This window comes from Pleurodeles waltl, chromosome 3_1 (assembly GCF_031143425.1).
Source record: "Pleurodeles waltl isolate 20211129_DDA chromosome 3_1, aPleWal1.hap1.20221129, whole genome shotgun sequence".
Classification (NCBI taxonomy): Eukaryota; Metazoa; Chordata; class Amphibia; order Caudata; family Salamandridae; genus Pleurodeles; species Pleurodeles waltl.
In genome coordinates this window covers 254,535,489-254,556,272 of record NC_090440.1, presented here as the reverse complement: position 1 = coordinate 254,556,272, position 20,784 = coordinate 254,535,489, and the positions used below count along the sequence as shown (strand labels likewise).

The window sequence follows — 20,784 nt, the reverse complement described above, 5'->3', positions numbered from 1 at the left end:
AGAAATTAGCCAAAAAACAGTGAAAATTTCGTTTTTTTTAAAAAAATGGGAAAAATGGGCTGCAGAAGAAGGCTTGTGGTTTTTCCCCTGAAAAGGGCATCAACAAAGGGTTTGCGGTGCTAAAATCACCAGCTTCCCAGCTTTCAGGAACAGGCAGATTTGAATCAGAAAACCCAATTTTTCAACACAATTTTGGCATTTTACTGGGACATACCCCATTTTTACGATTTTTTGTGCTTTCAGCCTCCTTCCAGTCAGTGACAGAAATGGGCATGAAACCAACGCTGGATCCCAGAAACCACAACATTTCTGAAAAGTAGACAAAATTCTGAATTCAGCAAGGGGTAATTTGTGTAGATCCTACAAGGGTTTCCTACAGAAAATAACAACTGAAAAAGAAAAATATTGAAATTGAGGTGAAAAAAACATCACTTTTTCTCTATGTTTTACTCTGTAACTTTTACCTGCAATGTCAGATTTTTGAAAGCAATATACTGTTACGTCTGCTGGACACTTCTGGTTGCGGGGACATATAGGGCTTGTAGGTTCATCAAGAACTCTAGGTACCCAGAGCCAATAAATGACCTGCACCCTGCAGTGGGTTTTCATTCTATGCCGGGTATACAGCAATTCATTTGCTGAAATACAAAGAGTAAAAAATAGCTATCAAGAAAACCTTTGTATTTCCAAAATGGGCACAAGATAAGGTGTTGAGAAGCAGTGGTTATTTGCACATCTCTGAATTCCGGGGTGCCCATACTAGCATGTGAATTACAGGGCATTTCTCAAATAGACGTCTTTTTTACACACTGTCTTACATTTGGAAGGGAAAAATGTAGAGAAAGACAAGGGGCAATAACACTTGTTTTGCTATTCTATGTTCCCCCAAGTCTCCCGATAAAAATGATACCTCACTTGTGTGGGTAGGCCTAGCGCCCGCGACAGGATATGCCCCAAAACACAACGTGTACACATCACAGAAAACAGAGCTGTTTTTAGCAAAGTGACTACCTGTAGATTTTGGCCTCTAGCTCAGCCGCCACCTAGGGAAACCTACCAAACCTGTGCATTTCTGAAAACTAGAGACCTAGGGGAATCCACGATGGGGTGACTTGTGTGGCTCGGACCAGGTTCTGTTACCCAGAATCCTTTGCAAACCTCAAAATGTGGCTAAAAAAACACATGTTCCTCACATTTCTGTGTCAGAAAGTTCTGGAATCTGAGAGGAGCCACAAATTTCCTTCCACCCAGCGTTCCCCCACGTCTCCCGATAAAAATGATACCTCACTTGTGTGGGTAGGCCTAGCGCCCGCGACAGGAAACGCCCCAAAGCGCAACGTGCACACAGCCAAATCTTTGAAGGAAAACAGAGATGTTTTTTGCAAAGTGCCTACCTGTAGATTTTGGCCTGTAGCTCAGCCGCCACCTAGGGAAACCTACCAAACCTGTGCATTTCTGAAAACTAGAGACCTAGGGGAATCCAAGATGGGGTGACTTGTGTGGCTCGGACCAGGTTCTGTTACCCAGAATCCTTTGCAAACCTCAAAATTTGGCTAAAAAAACTCATGTTCCTCACATTTCTGTGGCAGAACGTTCTGGAATCTGAGAGGAGCCATGAATTTCCTTCCACCCAGCGTTCCCCCACGTCTCACGATAAAAATGATACCTCACATGTGTGGGTAGGCCTAGCGCCCGTGACAGGAAACGCCCCAAAGCGCAACGTGGACACATCCAAATTTGTGAAGGAAAACAGATGTGTTTTTTGCAAAGTGCCTACCTGTAGATTTTGGCCTGTAGCTCAGCCGCCACCTAGGGAAACCTACCAAACCTGTGCATTTCTGAAAACTAGAGACCTAGGGGAATCCAAGATGGGGTGACTTGTGTGGCTCGGACCAGGTTCTGTTACCCAGAATCCTTTGCAAACCTCAAAATTTGGCTAAAAAACACATGTTCCTCACATTTCTGTGGCAGAAAGTTCTGGAATCTGAGAGGAGCCACGAATTTTCTTCCACCCAGCGTTCCCCCACGTCTCCCGATAAAAATGATACCTCACTTGTGTGGGTAGGCCTAGCGTCCGTGACAGGAAATGCCCCAAAGCGCAACGTGGACACAGCCAAATTGGTGATGGAAAACAGAGGTGTTTTTTGCAAAGTGCCTACCTGTAGATTTTGGCCTGTAGCTCAGCCGCCACCTAGGGAAACCTACCAAACCTGTGCATTTCTGAAAACTAGAGACCTAGGGGAATCCAAGATGGGGTGACTTGTGTGGCTCGGACCAGGTTCTGTTACCCAGAATCCTTTGCAAACCTCAAAATTTGGCTAAAAAAACACATGTTCCTCACATTTCTGTGGCACAAAGTTCCGGAATCTGAGAGGAGCCACGAATTTCCTTCCACCCAGCGTTCCCCCACGTCTCCCGATAAAAATGATACCTCACTTGTGTGGGTAGACCTAGCGCCCGCGACAGGAAACGCCCCAAAGCGCAACGTGGACACATCCAAATTTGTGAAGGAAAACAGAGGTGTTTTTTGCAAAGTGCCTACCTGTAGATTTTGGCCTGTAGCTCAGCCGCCAACTAGGGAAACCTACCAAACCTGTGCATTTCTGAAAACTAGAGACCTAGGGGAATCCAAGATGGGGTGACTTGTGTGGCTCGGACCAGGTTCTGTTACCCAGAATCCTTTGCAAACCTCAAAATTTGGCTAAAAAAACACATGTTCCTCACATTTCTGTGGCAGAAAGTTCTGGAATCTGAGAGGAGCCACGAATTTCCTTCCACCCAGCGTTCCCCCACGTCTCCCGATAAAAATGATACCTCACTTGTGTGGGTAGGCCTAGCGCCCGTGACAGGAAACGCCCCAAAGCGCAACGTGGACAGAGCCAAATTGGTGAAGGAAAACAGAGGTGTTTTTTGCAAAGTGCCTACCTGTAGATTTTGGCCTGTAGCTCAGCCGCCACCTAGGGAAACCTACCAAACCTGTGCATTTCTGAAAACTAGAGACCTAGGGGAATCGAAGATGGGGTGACTTGTGTGGCTCGGACCAGGTTCTGTTACCCAGAATCCTTTGCAAACCTCAAAAGGTGGCTAAAAAAACACATGTTCCTCACATTTCTGTGGCAGAAAGTTCTGGAATCTGAGAGGAGACACGAATTTCCTTCCACCCAGCGTTCCCCCACGTCTCCCGATAAAAATGATACCTCACTTGTGTGGGTAGGCCTAGCGCCCGTGACAGGAAATGCCCCAAAGCGCAACGTGGACACAGCCAAATTGGTGAAGGAAAACAGAGGTGTTTTTTGCAAAGTGCCTACCTGTACATTTTAGCCTGTAGCTCAGCCGCCACCTAGGGAAACCTACCAAACCTGTGCATTTCTGAAAACTAGAGACCTAGGGGAATCCAAAATGGGGTGACTTGTGTGGCTCGGCCCAGGTTCTGTTACCCAGAATCCTTTGCAAACCTCAAAATTTGGCTAAAAAAACACATGTTCCTCACATTTCTGTGGCAGAAAGTTCTGGAATCTGAGAGGAGCCACGATTTTCCTTCCACCCAGCGTTCCCCCACGTCTCCCGATAAAAATGATACCTCACTTGTGTGGGTAGGCCTAGCGCCCGCGACAGGAAACGCCCCAAAGCGCAACGTGGACACATCCAAATTGGTGAAGGAAAACAGAGGTGTTTTTTGCAAAGTGCCTACCTGTAGATTTTGGCCTGTAGCTCAGCCGCCACCAAGGGAAACCTACCAAACCTGTGCATTTCTGAAAACTAGAGACCTAGGGGAATCTAAGATGGGGTGACTTGTGTGGCTCGGACCAGGTTCTGTTACCCAGAATCCTTTGCAAACCTCAAAATTTGGCTAAAAAAACACATGTTCCTCATATTTCTGTGGCAGAAAGTTCTGGAATCTGAGGGGAGCCACGAATTTTCTTCCACCCAGCGTTCCCCCACGTCTCACGATAAAAATGATACCTCACTTGTGTGGGTAGGCCTAGCGCCCGTGACAGGAAATGCCCCAAAGCGCAACGTGGACACAGCCAAATTGGTGAAGGAAAACAGAGGTGTTTTTTGCAAAGTGCCTACCTGTAGATTTTGGCCTGTAGCTCAGCCGCCACCTAGGGAAACCTACCAAACCTGTGCATTTCTGAAAACTAGAGACCTAGGGGAATCCAAGATGGGGTGACTTGTGTGGCTCGGACCAGGTTCTGTTACCCAGAATCCTTTGCAAACCTCAAAATTTGGCTAAAAAAACACATGTTCCTCACATTTCTGTGGCAGAAAGTTCTGGAATCTGAGAGGAGCCACGAATTTTCTTCCACCCAGCGTTCCCCCACATCTCCCCATAAAAATGATACCTCACTTGTGTGGGTAGGCCTAGCGCCCGTGACAGGAAATGCCCCAAAGCGCAACGTGGACACAGCCAAATTGGTGAAGGAAAACAGAGGTGTTTTTTGCAAAGTGCCTACCTGTAGATTTTGGCCTGTAGCTCAGCCGCCACCTAGGGAAACCTACCAAACCTGTGCATTTCTGAAAACTAGAGACCTAGGGGAATCCAAGATGGGGTGACTTGTGTGGCTCGGACCAGGTTCTGTTACCCAGAATCCTTTGCAAACCTCAAAATTTGGCTAAAAAAACACATGTTCCTCACATTTCTGTGGCAGAAAGTTCTGGAATCTGAGAGGAGCCACGAATTTCCTTCCACCCAGCGTTCCCCCACGTCTCCCGATAAAAATGATACCTCACTTGTGTGGGTAGGCCTAGCGCCCGCGACAGGAAACGCCCCAAAGCGCAACGTGGACACATCCAAATTGGTAAAGGAAAAAAGAGGTGTTTTTTGCAAAGTGCCTACCTGTAGATTTTGGCCTGTAGCTCAGCCGCCACCTAGGGAAACCTACCAAACCTGTGCATTTCTGAAAACTAGAGACCTAGGGGAATCCAAGATGGGGTGACTTGTGTGGCTCGGACCAGGTTCTGTTACCCAGAATCCTTTGCAAACCTCAAAATTTGGCTAAAAAAACACATGTTCCTCACATTTCTGTGGCAGAAAGTTCTGGAATCTGAGAGGAGCCACAAATTTCCTTCCACCCAGCGTTCCCCCACGTCTCCCGATAAAAATGATACCTCACTTGTTTGGGTACGCCTAGCGCTCGCGACAGGAAATGGCCCAAAACACAACGTGGACACATCCCATTTTTTCATAGAAAACAGTGCCTACTTGTGGATTTTGGCCTCTAGCTCAACCGGCACCTGGGGAAACCTAGCAAACCAGCACATTTTTGAAAACTAGAGACCTAGGGGAATCCAAGATGGGGTGATTTGCGGGGCTCTGACCAGGTTCTGTTACCCAGAATCCTTTGCAAACATCAAAATTTGGCCAAAAAACACTTTTCCCTCTCATTTCGGTGACAGAAAGTTCTGGAATCTGAGAGGAGCCACAAATTTCCTTCCACCCAGCGTTCCCCTAAGTCTCTCCATAAAAATGGTACCTCACTTGTGTGGGTAGGCCTAGCGCCCACGAAAGGAAATGGCCCAAAACACAACGTGGACACAACATATTTTTTCACAGAAAACAGAGGTGTTTTTTGCAAAGTGCCTACCTGTGGATTTTGGGCTCTAGCTCAGCCGGCCCTGGGGGGTGGGGGGGGGGGTCGGGGGGAAATGCCCTAAAATAAATTTGCATCCCCAACCCCCACCCCCCCCACCAGGAGCGACCCTCGCCTATGGGGTCGCTCCCCCTGCGTGACATTGGCGCCAAAAAACAAATCCCAGGTGCCTAATGGTTTCTGCCCCCTTGGGGGCAGATTGATCTAAAATCGACCAATCTGCCCCCAAGGGGGGCAGAAATGGTCTAAACACAGTTTGCCCCCCAGGGGCGCGACCTTTGTCTGATGGGTCGCTCCCCATCTCTAAAAAAACAAACAAAAAAAAAAAAATCTGCCCTGGCGTCTAGAGGTTTCTGCCCCCCCCCCCGGTGGCAGATCGGCCCAATAATAGGCCGATCTGCCCCCAGAGGGGGCAGAAATGGCCTAAAATAAATTTGCATCCCCAACCCCCACCCCCCCACCAGGAGCGACCCTCGCCTATGGGGTCGCTCCCCCTGCGTGACATTGGCGCCAAAAAACAAATCCCCGGTGCCTAGTGGTTTCTGCCCCCTTGGGGGCAGATTGACCTAAAATCGACCAATCTGCCCCCAAGGGGGGCAGAAATGGTCTAAACACAGTTTGCCCCCCAGGGGAGCGACCCTTGTCTGATGGGTCGCTCCCCATCTCTAAAAAAACAAAAAACAATAAAAAAAAAAAAAAACACAAAAAAAAATTGCCCTGGCAACAAGAGGTTTCTGCCCCCCCTGGGGGCAGATCGGCCTAATAATAGGCCGATCTGCCCCCAGGGGGGGCAGAAATGGCCTAAAATAAATTTGCCCCCCTTCCCCCCCGGGAGCGACCCTCGCCTATGGGGTCGCTCCCCCTCCGTGACATTGGCGCCAAAAAAACAAATCCCCGGTGCCTAGTGGTTTCTGCCCCCTTGGGACAGATTGACCTAAAATCGACCAATCTGCCCCCAAGGGGGGCAGAAATGGTCTAAACACAGTTTGCCCCCCAGGGGAGCGACCCTTGTCTGATGGGTCGTTCCCCATCTCTAAAAAAACAAACAAACAAAAAAAAAAAACACAAATAAAAAATCTGCCCTGGCGCCTAGAGGTTTCTGCCCCCCCCCCCCGGTGGCAGATCAGCCCAATAATAGGCCGATCTGCCCCCAGGGGGGGCAGAAATGGCCTAAAATAAATGGGCATCCCCAACCCCCACCCCCCCACCAGTAGCGACCCTCGCCTATGGGGTCGCTCCCCCTGCGTGACATTGGCGCCAAAAAAACAAATCCCCGGTACCTAGTGGTTTCTGCCCCCTTGGGACAGATTGACCTAAAATCGACCAATCTGCCCCCAAGGGGGGCAGAAATGGTCTAAACACAGTTTGCCCCCCAGGGGAGCGACCCTTGTCTGATGGGTCGCTCCCCATCTCTAAAAAAACAAACAAACAACAAAAAAAAAACACAAAAAAAAAATCTGCCCTGGCGCCTAGAGGTTTCTGCCCCCCCCCCGTGGCAGATCGGCCTAATAATAGGCCGATCTGCCCCCAGGGGGGGCAGAAATGGTCTAAAATAAATTTCCCCCCCCCCAACCCCCCTCCCCCCCCCCGGGAGCGACCCTCGCCTATGGGTCGCTCCCCCTGCGTGACATTGGCGCCAAAAAACAATGGTCTAAACACAGTTTGCCCCTCAGGGGAGCGACCCTTGTCTGATGGGTCGCTCCCCATCTCTAAAAAAACAAAAAACAATAAAATAAAAAAAACACAAAAAAAATTTGCCCTGGCAACAAGAGGTTTCTGCCCCCCCTGGGGGCAGATTGGCCTAATAATAGGCCGATCTGCCCCCAGGGGGGGCAGAAATGGCCTAAAATAAATTTGCCCCCATTCCCCCCCGGGAGCGACCCTCGCCTATGGGGTCGCTCCCCCTCCGTGACATTGGCGCCAAAAAAACAAATCCCCGGTGCCTAGTGGTTTCTGCCCCCTTGGGACAGATTGACCTAAAATTGGCCGATCTGCCCCCAAAGCGGACAGAAATGACCTAAATACATTTTGCCCCTCCAGGGGAGCGACCCTTGTCCAAGGGGTCGCTCCCCATCTGTAAAACAAAAAAACAAAAAAATCCCTGGTGCCTAGTGGTTTCTGCCCCCCTTGGGGGCAGATCAGCCGGATCAAAATAGGCTGATCTACCCCCCAGGGGGGGCAGAAATGGCCTAAAATAACCCCCCCTCCCCCCAGGGAGCGACCCTTGCCTAAGGGGTCGCTCCCCTTGCGTGAAATTCACGCAAAAAAAAAAACTCCCTGGCATCTAATGGTTTCTGCCCCCCTTGGGGGCAGATTGGCCTCATCAAAATAGGCCAATCTGCCCCCAATGGCCCTAATATAATATTGCCTAAGGGGTCGCTCCCCACCTAAAAAAAAAAGAAAACATAACAAAAAGAAAAGAAAAAAAAGAAATGATCCCTGGTGCCTAGAGGTTTCTGCCCCCTCTGGGGGCAGATCGGCCTAATGATAGGCCGATCTTCCCCCAGGGGGGGCAGAAAAGGCCTTCCCCAAAAAATGCCCCCCCTGGGAGCGACCCTTGCCCAAGGGGTCGCTCCCGTTGCGTAAAATTCGCGGAAAAAAAAACTCCCTGGTGTCTAATGGTTTCTGCCCTCCTTGGGGGCAGATTGGCCTCATCAAAATAGGCCAATCTGCCCCCAAGGGGGGCAGAAATGGCCTAAATATATATTGCCCCGTAGGGGAGCGACCCTTGCCTAAGGGATCGCTCCCCACCTAAAAAAAAAAGAACATCACAAAAAAAAAAAAAAAGCTCCCTGGTGCCTAGAGGTTTCTGCCCCCCCTGGAGGCAGATCGGCCTAATAATAGGCCAATCTGCCCCCAGGGGGGGCAGAAAAGGCCTTCCCAAAAAAATGCCCCCCCTGGGAGCGACCCTTGCCCAAGGGGTCGCTCCCGTTGCGTGAAATTTGCGTGCAAAAAAAAACTCCCTGGTGTCTAATGGTTTCTGCCCCCCTTGGGGGCAGATTGGCCTCATCAAAATAGGCCAATCTGCCCCCAAGGGGGGCAGAAATGGCCTAAATATAATTTGCCCCCCAGTGGAGCGACCCTTGCCTAAGGGGTCGCTCCCCACCTACAAAAAAAGAAAACATCACCAAAAAAAAAAAAAAAAAAAAAAAGTCCCTGGTGCCTAGAGGTTTCTGCCCCCCCTGGGGGCAGATCGGCCTAATAATAGGCCAATCTGCCCCCAGGGGGGGCAGAAAAGGCCTTCCTAAAAAAATGCCCCCCTGGGAGCGACCCTTGCCCAAGGGGTCGCTCCCTTTTGCCAATTTCATTGAGAAAAAAAAAAATCCCTGGTGTCTAGTGGGGTTTCAAAAGCCGGATTGCAAGCAATCCGGCTTTTGAAACCTGTGAGAGACTTCAAAGGGAAGGAAATACATTTCCTTCCCTTTGAAGCCTCTCGGGGCCTCCCCCATGGGATTGAAAAAGAAATGCAAAAGCATTTCTTTTTCAATCGCGCTGGAAGCTCTGCTTCCAGCGCGATGGGGGAGACCCTGTGACTGATCAGCGCGCGCTCGCGCGCTGACGTCACAGGGGGGGTTGGGGGGGGTCAGGGGTGGAAGGGGAAGGGCTTCCCCTTCCATCCCCGACTTTGGGGGGTGGGAGGGAAGCACACAGAGGGAGCGAGAGCGCTCCCTCTGGGCTGTGTGCCGAGGACGTAGTGGTTACGTCCTCGGCACAGCAGCACTGTGCCGCGGGACGTAACCACTACGTCCGCGGCACAGAAGGGGTTAAGGAAAACAGACTGCACTCAAAAAATGCTTTATTTAAAAATCAGTCATAGACATGGTGGTCTGCTTACTCCAGCAGGCCACCATCCCTGTGATTTTGTGCATTGCCAATGGGTCGCAAATTGAGACCTACCTCATGAATATTGACGAGACTGGCCCATTTGCAATCCACTGGAAATAGCTAAATGTGTCTGAGACACATTAGTATATCGCTGTTTGCAATTTCCTGACTGATTTTCTAATTGTGTTGCAAGCTTTCCAGTCTGCCTGCTGAGAAGGCATTTTGTAAATTACCCCACTTCCTGGTTGTAGGTGAGGCTTGCCAAGTCCACCATTTTGGAGGTTAGCAGCCCAGTTGGTAGCAGTTATACACTATAAAAGTGGATGCAAACACGGAAGTGCTGCTACTGTGCCAAAGGTGTGCCGATTGCAAGCCCGTCCGCCCCTGTCCACACCCAAACATCACCAGGACCCCTGCTCTTTTCATTACAAAGGTCTGTTGTTCCATTAAAAGTTGCTACTCTTCGTTGGCCTTATGCCATTTTGGAGACCTATTTATGTCTCTTGCAACACAGGTTAAACACTGTGCTAGCTGTTTCCCTCACTGTTTAGAATGTCCTGTGGCCTGTAACTTCACTTGTATTTATGATACTCGTAGAGTTAACACACAATAGGTCCTGCTGGCAACACCATTTGTGTGGCTGGGGATACAGCACAGGAGACGTCTTGAGCTATCATATATCCCACATATCCCCAGACTCTATCTCCGTTTAATAGCATCCTCCCCAATGTGGGATCCTTACCCAAACACACAACCAAACTTTGGGACCTCATTTTTATTTTGTCAACAGTGGTCTGTTTTCTTACAGAACCCAGTTGAGTCCCAATGCCCTATTTTCTATTACATTAGCACTGCCGGGAAACAACCGAATACTCAGACTTGACAGAGAAGCTAGAGCTGGTGGTGGCATTTCCATCGTCTTTCCAGACACAAGTAAAGTCTCTCTTTTTGACAGTTTCACAAAAGATTGGGTGGAATTATGCATTTTTGAAATTGAGATCTCTTGTGAGGATAGGTGGAAAGAAGCACGTGTATATCCTCCCCAGGACTGAGAAAAGAGTTTAGCCATCATTTAGCTGAATACATTGCCCCACATGTATTGTCATCGTGGAACTTTCTTTTATTGGGCAACTTTATCTATCATGTGGAAGACTCCTCAAACCCAGAGGTCATGCAACTCATTATGGATCTGGAGATGTTGGGAATGCACAAGAAAATTACAGGCCCTGCCCATTCACCAGGCCATTCTTTAGATTTGATCTTCACAAACTCTAACTCTTTGATCAGTGACCTCCCCCCTACCTCTCACCTGGACCGATCACTTCATGATCCGTTTCTAGGATTCTAAAATGGTTGGGACAAAAAAGCTAAAGACAGTCAATAAAAGAGCCTCAAGACAATGGTGGCTAGTGTTCCCTGACTCTTTCTCCAAAGATTTTGAGTTCTCAGTGGCATCCTAGAACATAGGAATCAACCAATCTCTAGCAAAATACCATAGGTCTTTAAATTCTGATTTTGAAAGCATCTTAAAACAGGATCTAAAACTCATTTTAGATTTCAAGGTCTATAGTACTCTACTTAGCTGATATATAAAATATCTTCTTGTATAAAGTTGGAAAGAACATGGTGCTAGACAAAAAAATCAAAGTGATAAAGATGCATATAAATCTATTTCTTCTTAGCACGAAAAACCTATTTGATCAATCATATCTGGGAATTCATCTAAAGAATCTCAAAGCTCTCAATAATTTTGTGAAACCTCTCACCTGCTCTCAGTTAGTCCCAGCCTCGCAAGAATTATGCTATTCGCTTGCAGATTTTTTTTTAGATAAGATAAAGCTAATTTATTAGAATTTCCCTAGCCCTTTTGACCTGTCTGATTATGTGCCAAGCTACAACTCCCCCCTCACAACAGCTTTTGTAGTTTGGAAAAGTTTGAATCTTTTTCAATTGAGCAGATTCAGAAGACTTTAGCAAAAGCCAAATCTGGGGCTTCCTTCGATCCATGTCCTCCAAGTATAACATCTAATCTTTCCATTCAGATTGCACCTGCCATTAGGTCATTGTTTAATCTATCTGTGGACACTAGGGCAGTCCCTCAGCCCTGGAAATCAGCACAGGTCTCGCCCATACAAAAGAAGGCCAAGGTGGACCCTAAACATTTAGCAAACTATTCCCCCATCTCGCTGCTTTCACTTCTGGGCAAGCTGTTAGAAGGCCTAATAAATAAACAACTTTCATCCTATGTCAAGAAAATGAAGATCCTGGACCCATTGCAATCGGGGTTCAGAGCCTCTCATAGTGCAGAGACTGCCTTAGTTGCGGTCACATACCCCACAAGACTGTTGCTTGACGCTGGTATTCCATCTATGCTAGTGCTGCTGGACCTAACCGCAGCTTTTGATACTATGTCCCACTTTAGGCTGTTTCAAAGATTTCATGAGATAGGCATTTTTGAGACAGCTCTTCAGTGGTTCAAAAAATGTCATGAAAACAGAATGCAAACAATGTCCCTTGGTGCATTCAAGTCATGCACCATGCTGATCGACAAGGGGGTCCAGCAGGGCTCATGTTTAAGCCCCACATTGCTTAACATCTATGTGCCCCCCACTTGCCAAAAATACTATCAAAAGCTGATGACACTCAGCTTGTTATTTCCTGTGATAAAGACCTGGATGATGTCAAAGACCCTTTTTCTAATGGCATGAAAGTGATTGCAGATGGATGACAACACATTGTTTACAGTTAAGATTGTCTCCTGAATGGTGGCCTCCACAGTTAGGTCATAGCCCTACTCCTATGCAGGTAGTCAAGAATCTTGTTTTTACAATGGATTAATCCATGAAAGAACATGTTGTATCTATTAGCGCTATTTGCTTCAACACAATGCAGCTGTTGAGGAAAACATTTCCTTTTCTTCCTCTCTCTGACAGGAAACCTTTAGCCCAAACACTGGTATTAGTCGATTAGCCTATGGAAATGCACAATTGCATCAATAAATTATACTTTGATGTCCAAATTGCAAGTAGTTTAAAACACGGCAGCCCAACTGGTATGTAATCTTCCTTCCGGCTCTGCATCTGCACCTCTACTGAGAGCCTTAAACTGGCTGGGAGTCACGACAAGAACATTCTCCAAACTCTATTTCCTTACGCATAAATCTTTAATGGCAAATGGTCCCAGCTATATACATCAGAAACCTACTTATTATCATCCAATCAGGAACTTGAGACCTAAGGATAAAGCCTTACTCACGGTTCCCTGTATTCGACTAGCAAGATGCGTAGACAGATCCTTCTCTTACCAGGTCCCTTCCTATTGGGAGAGGTTACTTTATCATATCCGGACCTGTATAGATTATGTCAAATTAAGGAAACTGCTTAAGACAGTTCTATTTTAACTTAGCATACTGACTTGCCTATGTTTATCCACAGTGCAGAGATACACCTTTGGGGGTGATTTGTGCCGTATAATAACATAAATTAATAACTGTAACTCTTACAGTTTACAGAGAAAATCGAAATGCAGCTATTGTCCCCCCTCCCCCATTTATTTGATACTCTTTTCAAAGACAACTACAGGTGGGGGAGACTGGAAATCTCGTGATTCGGCAGAACACCTTGTATTAAAATTATTTTTGGGGCCAGGCTTCTTTATGTGGTTCAGACGACTTTCCTCTCGATACCAAGGGAGACTATCCAGATTATTACACGGAAACACCTTTCCTTTGTGTGGGGTTGAAAACCACGAATATATTGTATAAAACACTTTACAGAAGTAAATCAAAGGGTAGGGTGGGATTCCCTCAAGTGGATCGCTATATTCGGGTGAGCCAGCTTTGTCCCTTGCTGGACCTCACCAATACTAATAGTGGTAAATTGTGGATGCGAGTAGGGGTGCATTTCTTGACTAAACTTGGCTTCTGCTGCAACATCGTTACCAGTCCACTTGCAGCTCCCCATGTGCATCCTATTGATTCATTGGTCTACGAGTGTACAGATCTCCAAAATCACATCATACCCTTCCCTGATGTCTCCAGTATAGATTAACCTTGACTTTCTCCCTGGCTGGACAGACAAAGGGTTTCACAAATAGTTTAGCAATAGCAGGTTACCTCAGCTGACCTCTATTCTAAGGATAAACATATTTTTCCTGCTGAGCTTACACGGTGGTTGTCCCTTGATAACAATTATCCTATTTATTTGATGCAGCTTTTACAATGGGCTGCCTTAGAACCTTGCCTCTTCCAAGCCCAGTTCAATATCACACCCACTGAAGCTCTTATGAGAGAACACTTACCCAGGAAAGGAACGCTCTTGTTTGTACCGATTGTTGAAGACTTTACCTTCGGATAAGGAACCTCTCAACTGGATGGAAGGATTGGGAATTTCCTTAGACGACTCCTCCCAGTCAAACATCTGGATGAGGACTATAGTTTCCTTTGTGCGCTCGTTGTATAAGGAAAGCAGTTATAAGACTATTATGAGGTGGTACTTGACAAAGTCCATTTAGCGGCCATGTAAGCGTCGCCTGGTGATTTAAGAGAGAGGCACGATGACACATATGCAGGGGTTTTGTGTGTAGGTCCAATCGTTTTGGAAATCTATAATACTGCACATAAAGGTAATAACAGGCTTGGTTTTATGACTAGACCCCACAACCCTGGTGCTGGGTGCAGGGGCAGCTCCTCCGCTATGGTGGGGGGGCATCCTCCCCGCCCTCCAGCATAAGCTGGAAAACTTGTTTATTATTGTTTTCTTGTAAAAGGGGTGGAGCCATGGGCAATGACAGGGACAGAGGGGGAGTGCAAAGCACGCCTCCCCAGTGCACATGTTTGTTTGGCCTGCTGTCTTGGCCAGCCAAACACACATGCACACTAGGCTCTCTCCAACCCAGCACTGCGTTGCCGGGTTGGAGACAGCAGGCAAAGACTCTCACTCTGGCTCGGAGTGCCCTGGCTGGGTGCTCCGCCCAATCCTAATGTTGCTTTCATGATGTCAGCAGCATGAAAGAAGCATTAGGATTGGACACAGGGCAGGCTGGGAGCCTGTGTCTGCAATGAAGGACAGAGGAGCGGATCTGAGTGGCACAGCCAGAAAGATATGTTTAAAAAAATATTTCTTTGTCGTCCCATCCCCCGCCATACGCCACGCTGCCCGCCCCTTTTCCCTCCCATGATCCACCACCGGCTGGGTGACACCAGCGAACATTCGGTCTGTCTTTTCACAATACCTGGGGAGAGGTTTCTCACTCAGATACTCATTGCAGCATGACTGACAGTGGCTTGGCAGTGGCGCCTCCAACCTTCATTATCGATCCCTTTATGATGGGCTAAGGTACGGTCACTATATGGAATGAAGAACCAAACAGGTGTGGAGGGGATAAGATTTCCAGATTGTAAAGAATCTGGTCGCCTTTTTGTATATATCTAAAAAAAAGGGGAGAATTGGCTTGGCCCCCAGCTGCATTCCTAAACATTTATGTCCATGGGGTTTATGTGATACGAGTTCCTCTGAAATTTCTGGTGGACAAATTGTTGAAGTGCTGGACTAGAGCTATGCAGGAGATGGAGCAGAGTGGGCGAACAGAGGAGATAAAGACCTGGTTATCGGGATAGAGAGGCACTGTAACCTGTGTAGTGCAAATAATGAGATATTTGGTCAGGCTGTTGCACTGAATGGAGACTTTGGGGGTTATTACAACTTTGGAAGAGGTGTTAATCCGTCCCAAAAGTGACGGTAAAGTGACGGATATACCACCAGCCGTATTACGAGTCCATTATATCCTATGGAACTCGTAATACGGCTGATGGTATATCCGTCACTTTACCGTCACTTTTGGGACGGATTAACACCTCCTCCAAAGTTGTAATAACCCCCTTTGTTTGGTTCTAATGTGTTTTTATCTTGCCTACATCATTGTAATCAGCAGCCAAATGAGGATCATCTTCCAAGTATTATGGGCTTTCGATTGACTGTTTTAAGACAAAAATCTGACAAGGACTGCATTTTCTTCATTCTCATCATATTGTGATGTGACAGTTTAGATCAATGCAAAACATTTCATCAAAGCCCCCAAATTCACATTATAAATATTTCTTCTCACCAAGTCTATCATGCGTTAGGTAGAAAACTGTCTGGTGTTGCCTTACCATCTGCCCAAACTGGAGTTTTAAATGGAAAGTAATCCTGATATCCCTTGATAAAAAGCAAGAATACTGTGGTGGCTGTTGAACCACATGCCGCTGCGAGAGACCATCGGTTCGAAGAGGAACTTCCAAAGTTGGCAGGCCTGCACATATATAAACAAAATCAACTGAGACAAAGCATAGGCAAGAAGATGACATAAAATGTGTGAGTGGTTGGATGAATGGCTGAATGAGTGAATGGCTGTGTGGTGCACATCGCCATACAAATAAGAATGTGACTTTCCAGGGATCAATATCTGTCAGTACAGCAACTGAGACTTAAATTCATTAGTTCGAAACTTCATGTAGTATTGAAACCATACCTTTTATACCAAGTGCCTTATGTGTATTTTAGGCTCAGATTCGTCCTACAACAAGGAGATAGATGCATGATGCAATTTTGTGCTCACAAAAGGCAAAATTCGACATTTCCGACTGCAAAATGACCTTGTACAATGTACTACCCCTGTTTTGTGAGTCTGTATCCAGTTACCGACTTGCAAAATAGGGATTGCAATTCGCAATTAGGAAGGGGCTTCCCGAGGATGTCCCTTCCTAATTACGACTCGCAGGGGGATGTATGATTGTTTAGTGACCGTGAATGTGGTCGCACAACAATTGCATTTAACTCCAATTTCAAATTGGTGTTAACTCATTCACAGACCTGAAGGGATCCTCATGGGACCCCTTTCTCTCTGTGAAAGGTAGCAAAAATGTTTTTTCAGAGTAGGCAGTGGTCCCACAAACCACTGCCTACGCTGAAAAAATGAAAAGAAAGTTTTCATTTTTATTTTTGAAATGCATCGCGTGTTACTTCAAGGAAAACAGGCTGCATTTAAAAAAAAACGGCTTTATTGAACAGCACTTACAGACATGGGGGTCGGGTGACCCCAACAGACCACCATCAATGTCAGTGCGACCATTCCCAAATGGGTTTTAAATGTGACCTGCCTCATAAATATGCATGAGGCAGGTCCCTTGCAACCCACTTGGGAATCGCAAACATTATGGTTAACACTGTTGTACATTTTGCTTTGCGACTCGCAATTTGCTATTCGTAAATGGATCGCAAATTGCAAGTTGCAAAACAAAAGGCCAGACACATCTGGCTAAAGATGCACAGTTGTCTAATTTGGACAGACGGTAAAGTTTCCAATAGATGACAAAGTGACTCTTCTTAACAACGTCATTAGAAATGGTACAGTAAAGACGACATCATCATCATCAATAGATGTGGTTATCGCAGTTGCACAATGAAACTGTTAAAGCAAAATCATTTAAATAAAAATGATTATTGCGTGTTTATGTGTTCAAATAATGAATTTGTTAGAAAATGGATAACGTAGAAAAATTAATGTGCATGTTTGAAAATTGTGACCTTGGAGATTGTCCACCAAGATTTACGAATGTACTAATAAAAAGCCTAGTATACATGAAATATCGAGAAAAACGTATAAAAATATTGCAGTAATGTGTCATATTGAGAGATATAACTTATGTTTGCAATGATGGCAGACCTTAACTTAGTTTATGTCTTGGCCTAGTTTTGCCAGGCCTCATGCAGAAGCTGTATTTCTTTGCGTTTAATGGAAAATGCTGACAAGCTGAACTAACCGTGAACTGTTCATTGTTTAATAAAATTTGCTTAGCTGAAACCTCTACGTGAACCGACGGACAGGAAATGATTGAACTAGAATTGTAGCAATTGAGAGTGTAAAGCGCACTGAGTGTACTTTCCCATGACTTGAACAATGAAGGCACTGACTGGAGAAGAAGATGCAACATTTCCGATACCTGACGAGCCGGATGATGAGGACATCGTAAAGCGGACCAATCAACAACATGAGAACTGTGGAAAATTAGAATTCATAGATTTGGAATAAAACAACTTTTGGGTAGAGTCATAAATGGTGACTAATTGAGCAATTGACCAATTGGAAATTGGGGGACAGTCTGGGTAACTTCAATATAACATACTGACAGAGGGGAGTGAGACTAGATGGATGGAGAGAGATGTCAAATGCCATACGCAGATGCTGGGTGTTGCTAGGGTGACTTGAGATTCTGTCATTGGGCTCATACTTTTGTGAGTCTGATCTGATGCTGACCGATTGATGACCTGAAGACAAAGACTGACTCTGTTGCTGATCCATACCAAGGATAGGTAGATATGATAATGTGACTGAATATAACTTTATGCCTTTCATTTCTAGGTGCTAACTGCACTTTCTAATTAGTTTTCTTAGCTAGATGTTTTTTTCCAAAATTCTTGTTTTCTAAATTGTTTGCATGAAGTCCCACATGCTGATGCTGATCTGGACTAGATGAGGTTTCCCCTTATATGACAACCTGACTGACTTAAGAGACATATGATTGACAGACTGTTTTGTTGAACTCTATGAAAAGGGAAAACTTGTTACCTTTGATCTATCAATTGAATCTTACTAATGCATTAGAATATGTTTTGATACAAGTTTTGGTTAGATTATGTTTTGGCACCTTATAAAAAACGAATATGAAATTCTTTTGATTTGATTTGAAATGAGTTGAATTAATCTTATGACTTAGTATTACGACAAATAGGGAAATAAAAATCACTAAACGTATAACAAGTTGTGGTTATTCATGACTGGAGGGTCATGGGAAGTTGTGTTCTTTTGATTCATTGCTGATGATGGCTCATGTTTATTGAGTTGTGTATTGATTGTTAGAGTACCAGCCATACCCTAGCTAGGATACTCCATGAGAATCAAAAGGTTCATCGACCTATGTGTGTCCCCTTATAAGTTTACTTACTAAGGACCAGGCGCACTAACAGTTTTTGGTAGCAGCTTGATGGTTAATTTTCTTGGAGAACTAGTTAGGTGGTTATGGTGGTAGTTTAAGGTTGGTTAGTTATTCATTATTGAGATTAGGATTTTTTTTTTCTGAATGGCAATTGTAGCAAGGATGATGTCCTCTTAAGCCCAGAAATGACTTTGCCAGATCCTGGATCCTCCTAGTAGAGTTGGGTATTTTCTCGGTGTTCTAGTGATAGAGTGAAAGGGACAAATTGCGCTTGCACGGCTTATGCAAAATGCAGGTGAATTGTGATGTATGTGAGGGAAATTAGGGAGCCTGCGTACTCCAGATGAGGTTTTAGTAGGAGTGTGCGTATTCCGCAGTATGAGAGTAGGGAAGTCGTCGAACTTCATATGTTTGTGGCGCCTTGTGCCCAAAAATTGTTCACGTGGTTGTTGATGTACGGACCCTGCGTGGTGAAAGACTCCGGAGTATATTGACAAGTGTAGGAGACACTTGGTTATAGGTTGTAATCTGACTGGTTTGGTAGGTTGATTGGGCATGGTCAACAAGTCGGTGTGAGAGTTAAAGTATACGGGAGAAATTTTTGACTGAGATCTGGCGAGTCCTATGTGCACCAGGACAGACCCATTGATTAGTTGAGAGTAAAACTTGCGGGTCGAATTTTACTTGCGAAAGTGGGAGATTGAGAAAGAGGAATAGCTGTATGAGTTAAAGGGCCATAAAGAGAAAACTGGAAGGTCTCAAAAGCGATTGTGTTACCTTCCTGTAGTAAACCAGCAAATTTGTTTTGGTTATTGGTTTGGTTAGTGCTCGCAATAATTTGCATTTGTTTTGTGTGAATTGAAGTTTAGGAGGATGAGCTGCAAGACTTTATCAGCTGCAGTGTGTGTGAGTGTGACGTCATTGGAGCCGCGCTGGGATAGGTTGGTTAGTGAGAAGGGTCGCGCACAGATTGGCAGCCATATGTGAAAGGCAGTTGGTTGAGAACACAGGTGAAGGGAATCTTGGGAGTAAAAGTAATTTCCTGATTTGATTTGAATAATCAAAATGTAGAAAAGATTACGTTTTTCAAAGCTTTCAAGAGTGCCCTGAAGGGAGATACATACATTTTGGAGACTGTGGGGGAGCCTACCCCACCGGAAAATTCTCCGGCTTATATTGTGATGGAGGAGCGAGGTGACACGCTGTGTCTTTGTTAAAGCAATGGTGCAAATTGACAGAGAAACAAGGAGCTTTAGCGTTTCCTGAGTATGGAACATTTAATTTGAGAATATTAGTCAGTTACGGATGACGTTGTTTAAAACAAAACCCCTTTGGAGACTGGGACAGTTTGAGGCGTTAGCAGTTTGGGAACTGATAGCGAGACAGCAGCAAGAAATAAAGTTTTAGAGGAGAATAAGAAAAGTGGAGAAGTCTCTAGCAGAAGCGAGATGGGATTGGGAACATAAGAAGTGGAGAACAGTGACATTGCAGGATGTTAAATTATTTTCTGCTATCACAGAAGAAGATGAGGCAGAAGGTAAAGAGGAGACCAGCAAAAGTGATAAGAGTTTGTCTGGGAGTAAAAAGTAGAAAAAGGCTTACATAGCAGAAGAAGACTCAGATGTCGAGGATCTTATTACACAGATGCTGAGGTACCGACCTCCACCATATGCGATGCATGAGGGGGTCAGAGTACTAGTTCTGCTCCAACTGCCCCAGCACAAGTATAGGGGACAGTGGGACCAGTGCAGACAGATAATGAACAGGACAGGTACAAGGGGTAGTGCAGATTATCCCTAATGCATTGTCTGCTTTGGTAGTCCAAGCACAGATGCATCCGCCACCGATACAGAGAATTTATCCTGAAGTACCAATTCTTGAGACAACTTCAAACCTAGTGGTACCTTTGTAACAAGTGATTCCAAGACCATTAGTAGTCCAGACTGAGCCAACTCCGATATTGATGCCCCAGGCACAGCCACAGGGTATGCCGAGGTTTTCACCATTAACAGGGACACAGTCAGATTTGACTTGCGTAATAAATCAGAGAATGGGAGTAACTCTTCCACAGAATGCAGGAGCTAGAGCAGCCCCAGATACAATATTGCTGCTGATTACTGTTGGTCCAGCTGTACCATTGTTTGCACAGCAGAAATCAACCACTGGGGAACAGGGTAAAATGTCACAGAGCCTCATGAGGACGGGAGTGAGAAAACATGTGCAGGTAATTTCTTCCATGGGTCAGACTTTTGATGAATCCAGGCCACTGATGGATCTCAGTCCACTAGTCACACTTCCCAATACGGTAAACGGTTCACGTGCAAGTCAGAGCCTGAAGCTCCTGACACCGCAACCTCCAGGTGCAGTGGTGCAGCAGGTGCCATCACCAAA

The 20,784-nt window shown here is 45.8% G+C and overlaps 1 protein-coding gene across 2 annotated transcripts in view; it reads right to left on the bottom strand.

Moving 5' to 3' along the window:
* The window catches only part of LOC138284003 (stimulated by retinoic acid gene 6 protein-like), a 489,916-nt gene that overhangs the window by 295,910 nt on the left and 173,222 nt on the right, over positions 1–20,784 (bottom strand). For both annotated transcript variants that reach the window (XM_069222338.1, XM_069222339.1), the window contains exon 4: positions 15,571–15,710. In XM_069222338.1, coding sequence (XP_069078439.1) covers positions 15,571–15,710 — 140 coding nt within the window. The remainder of the gene's footprint in view (positions 1–15,570; positions 15,711–20,784) is intronic.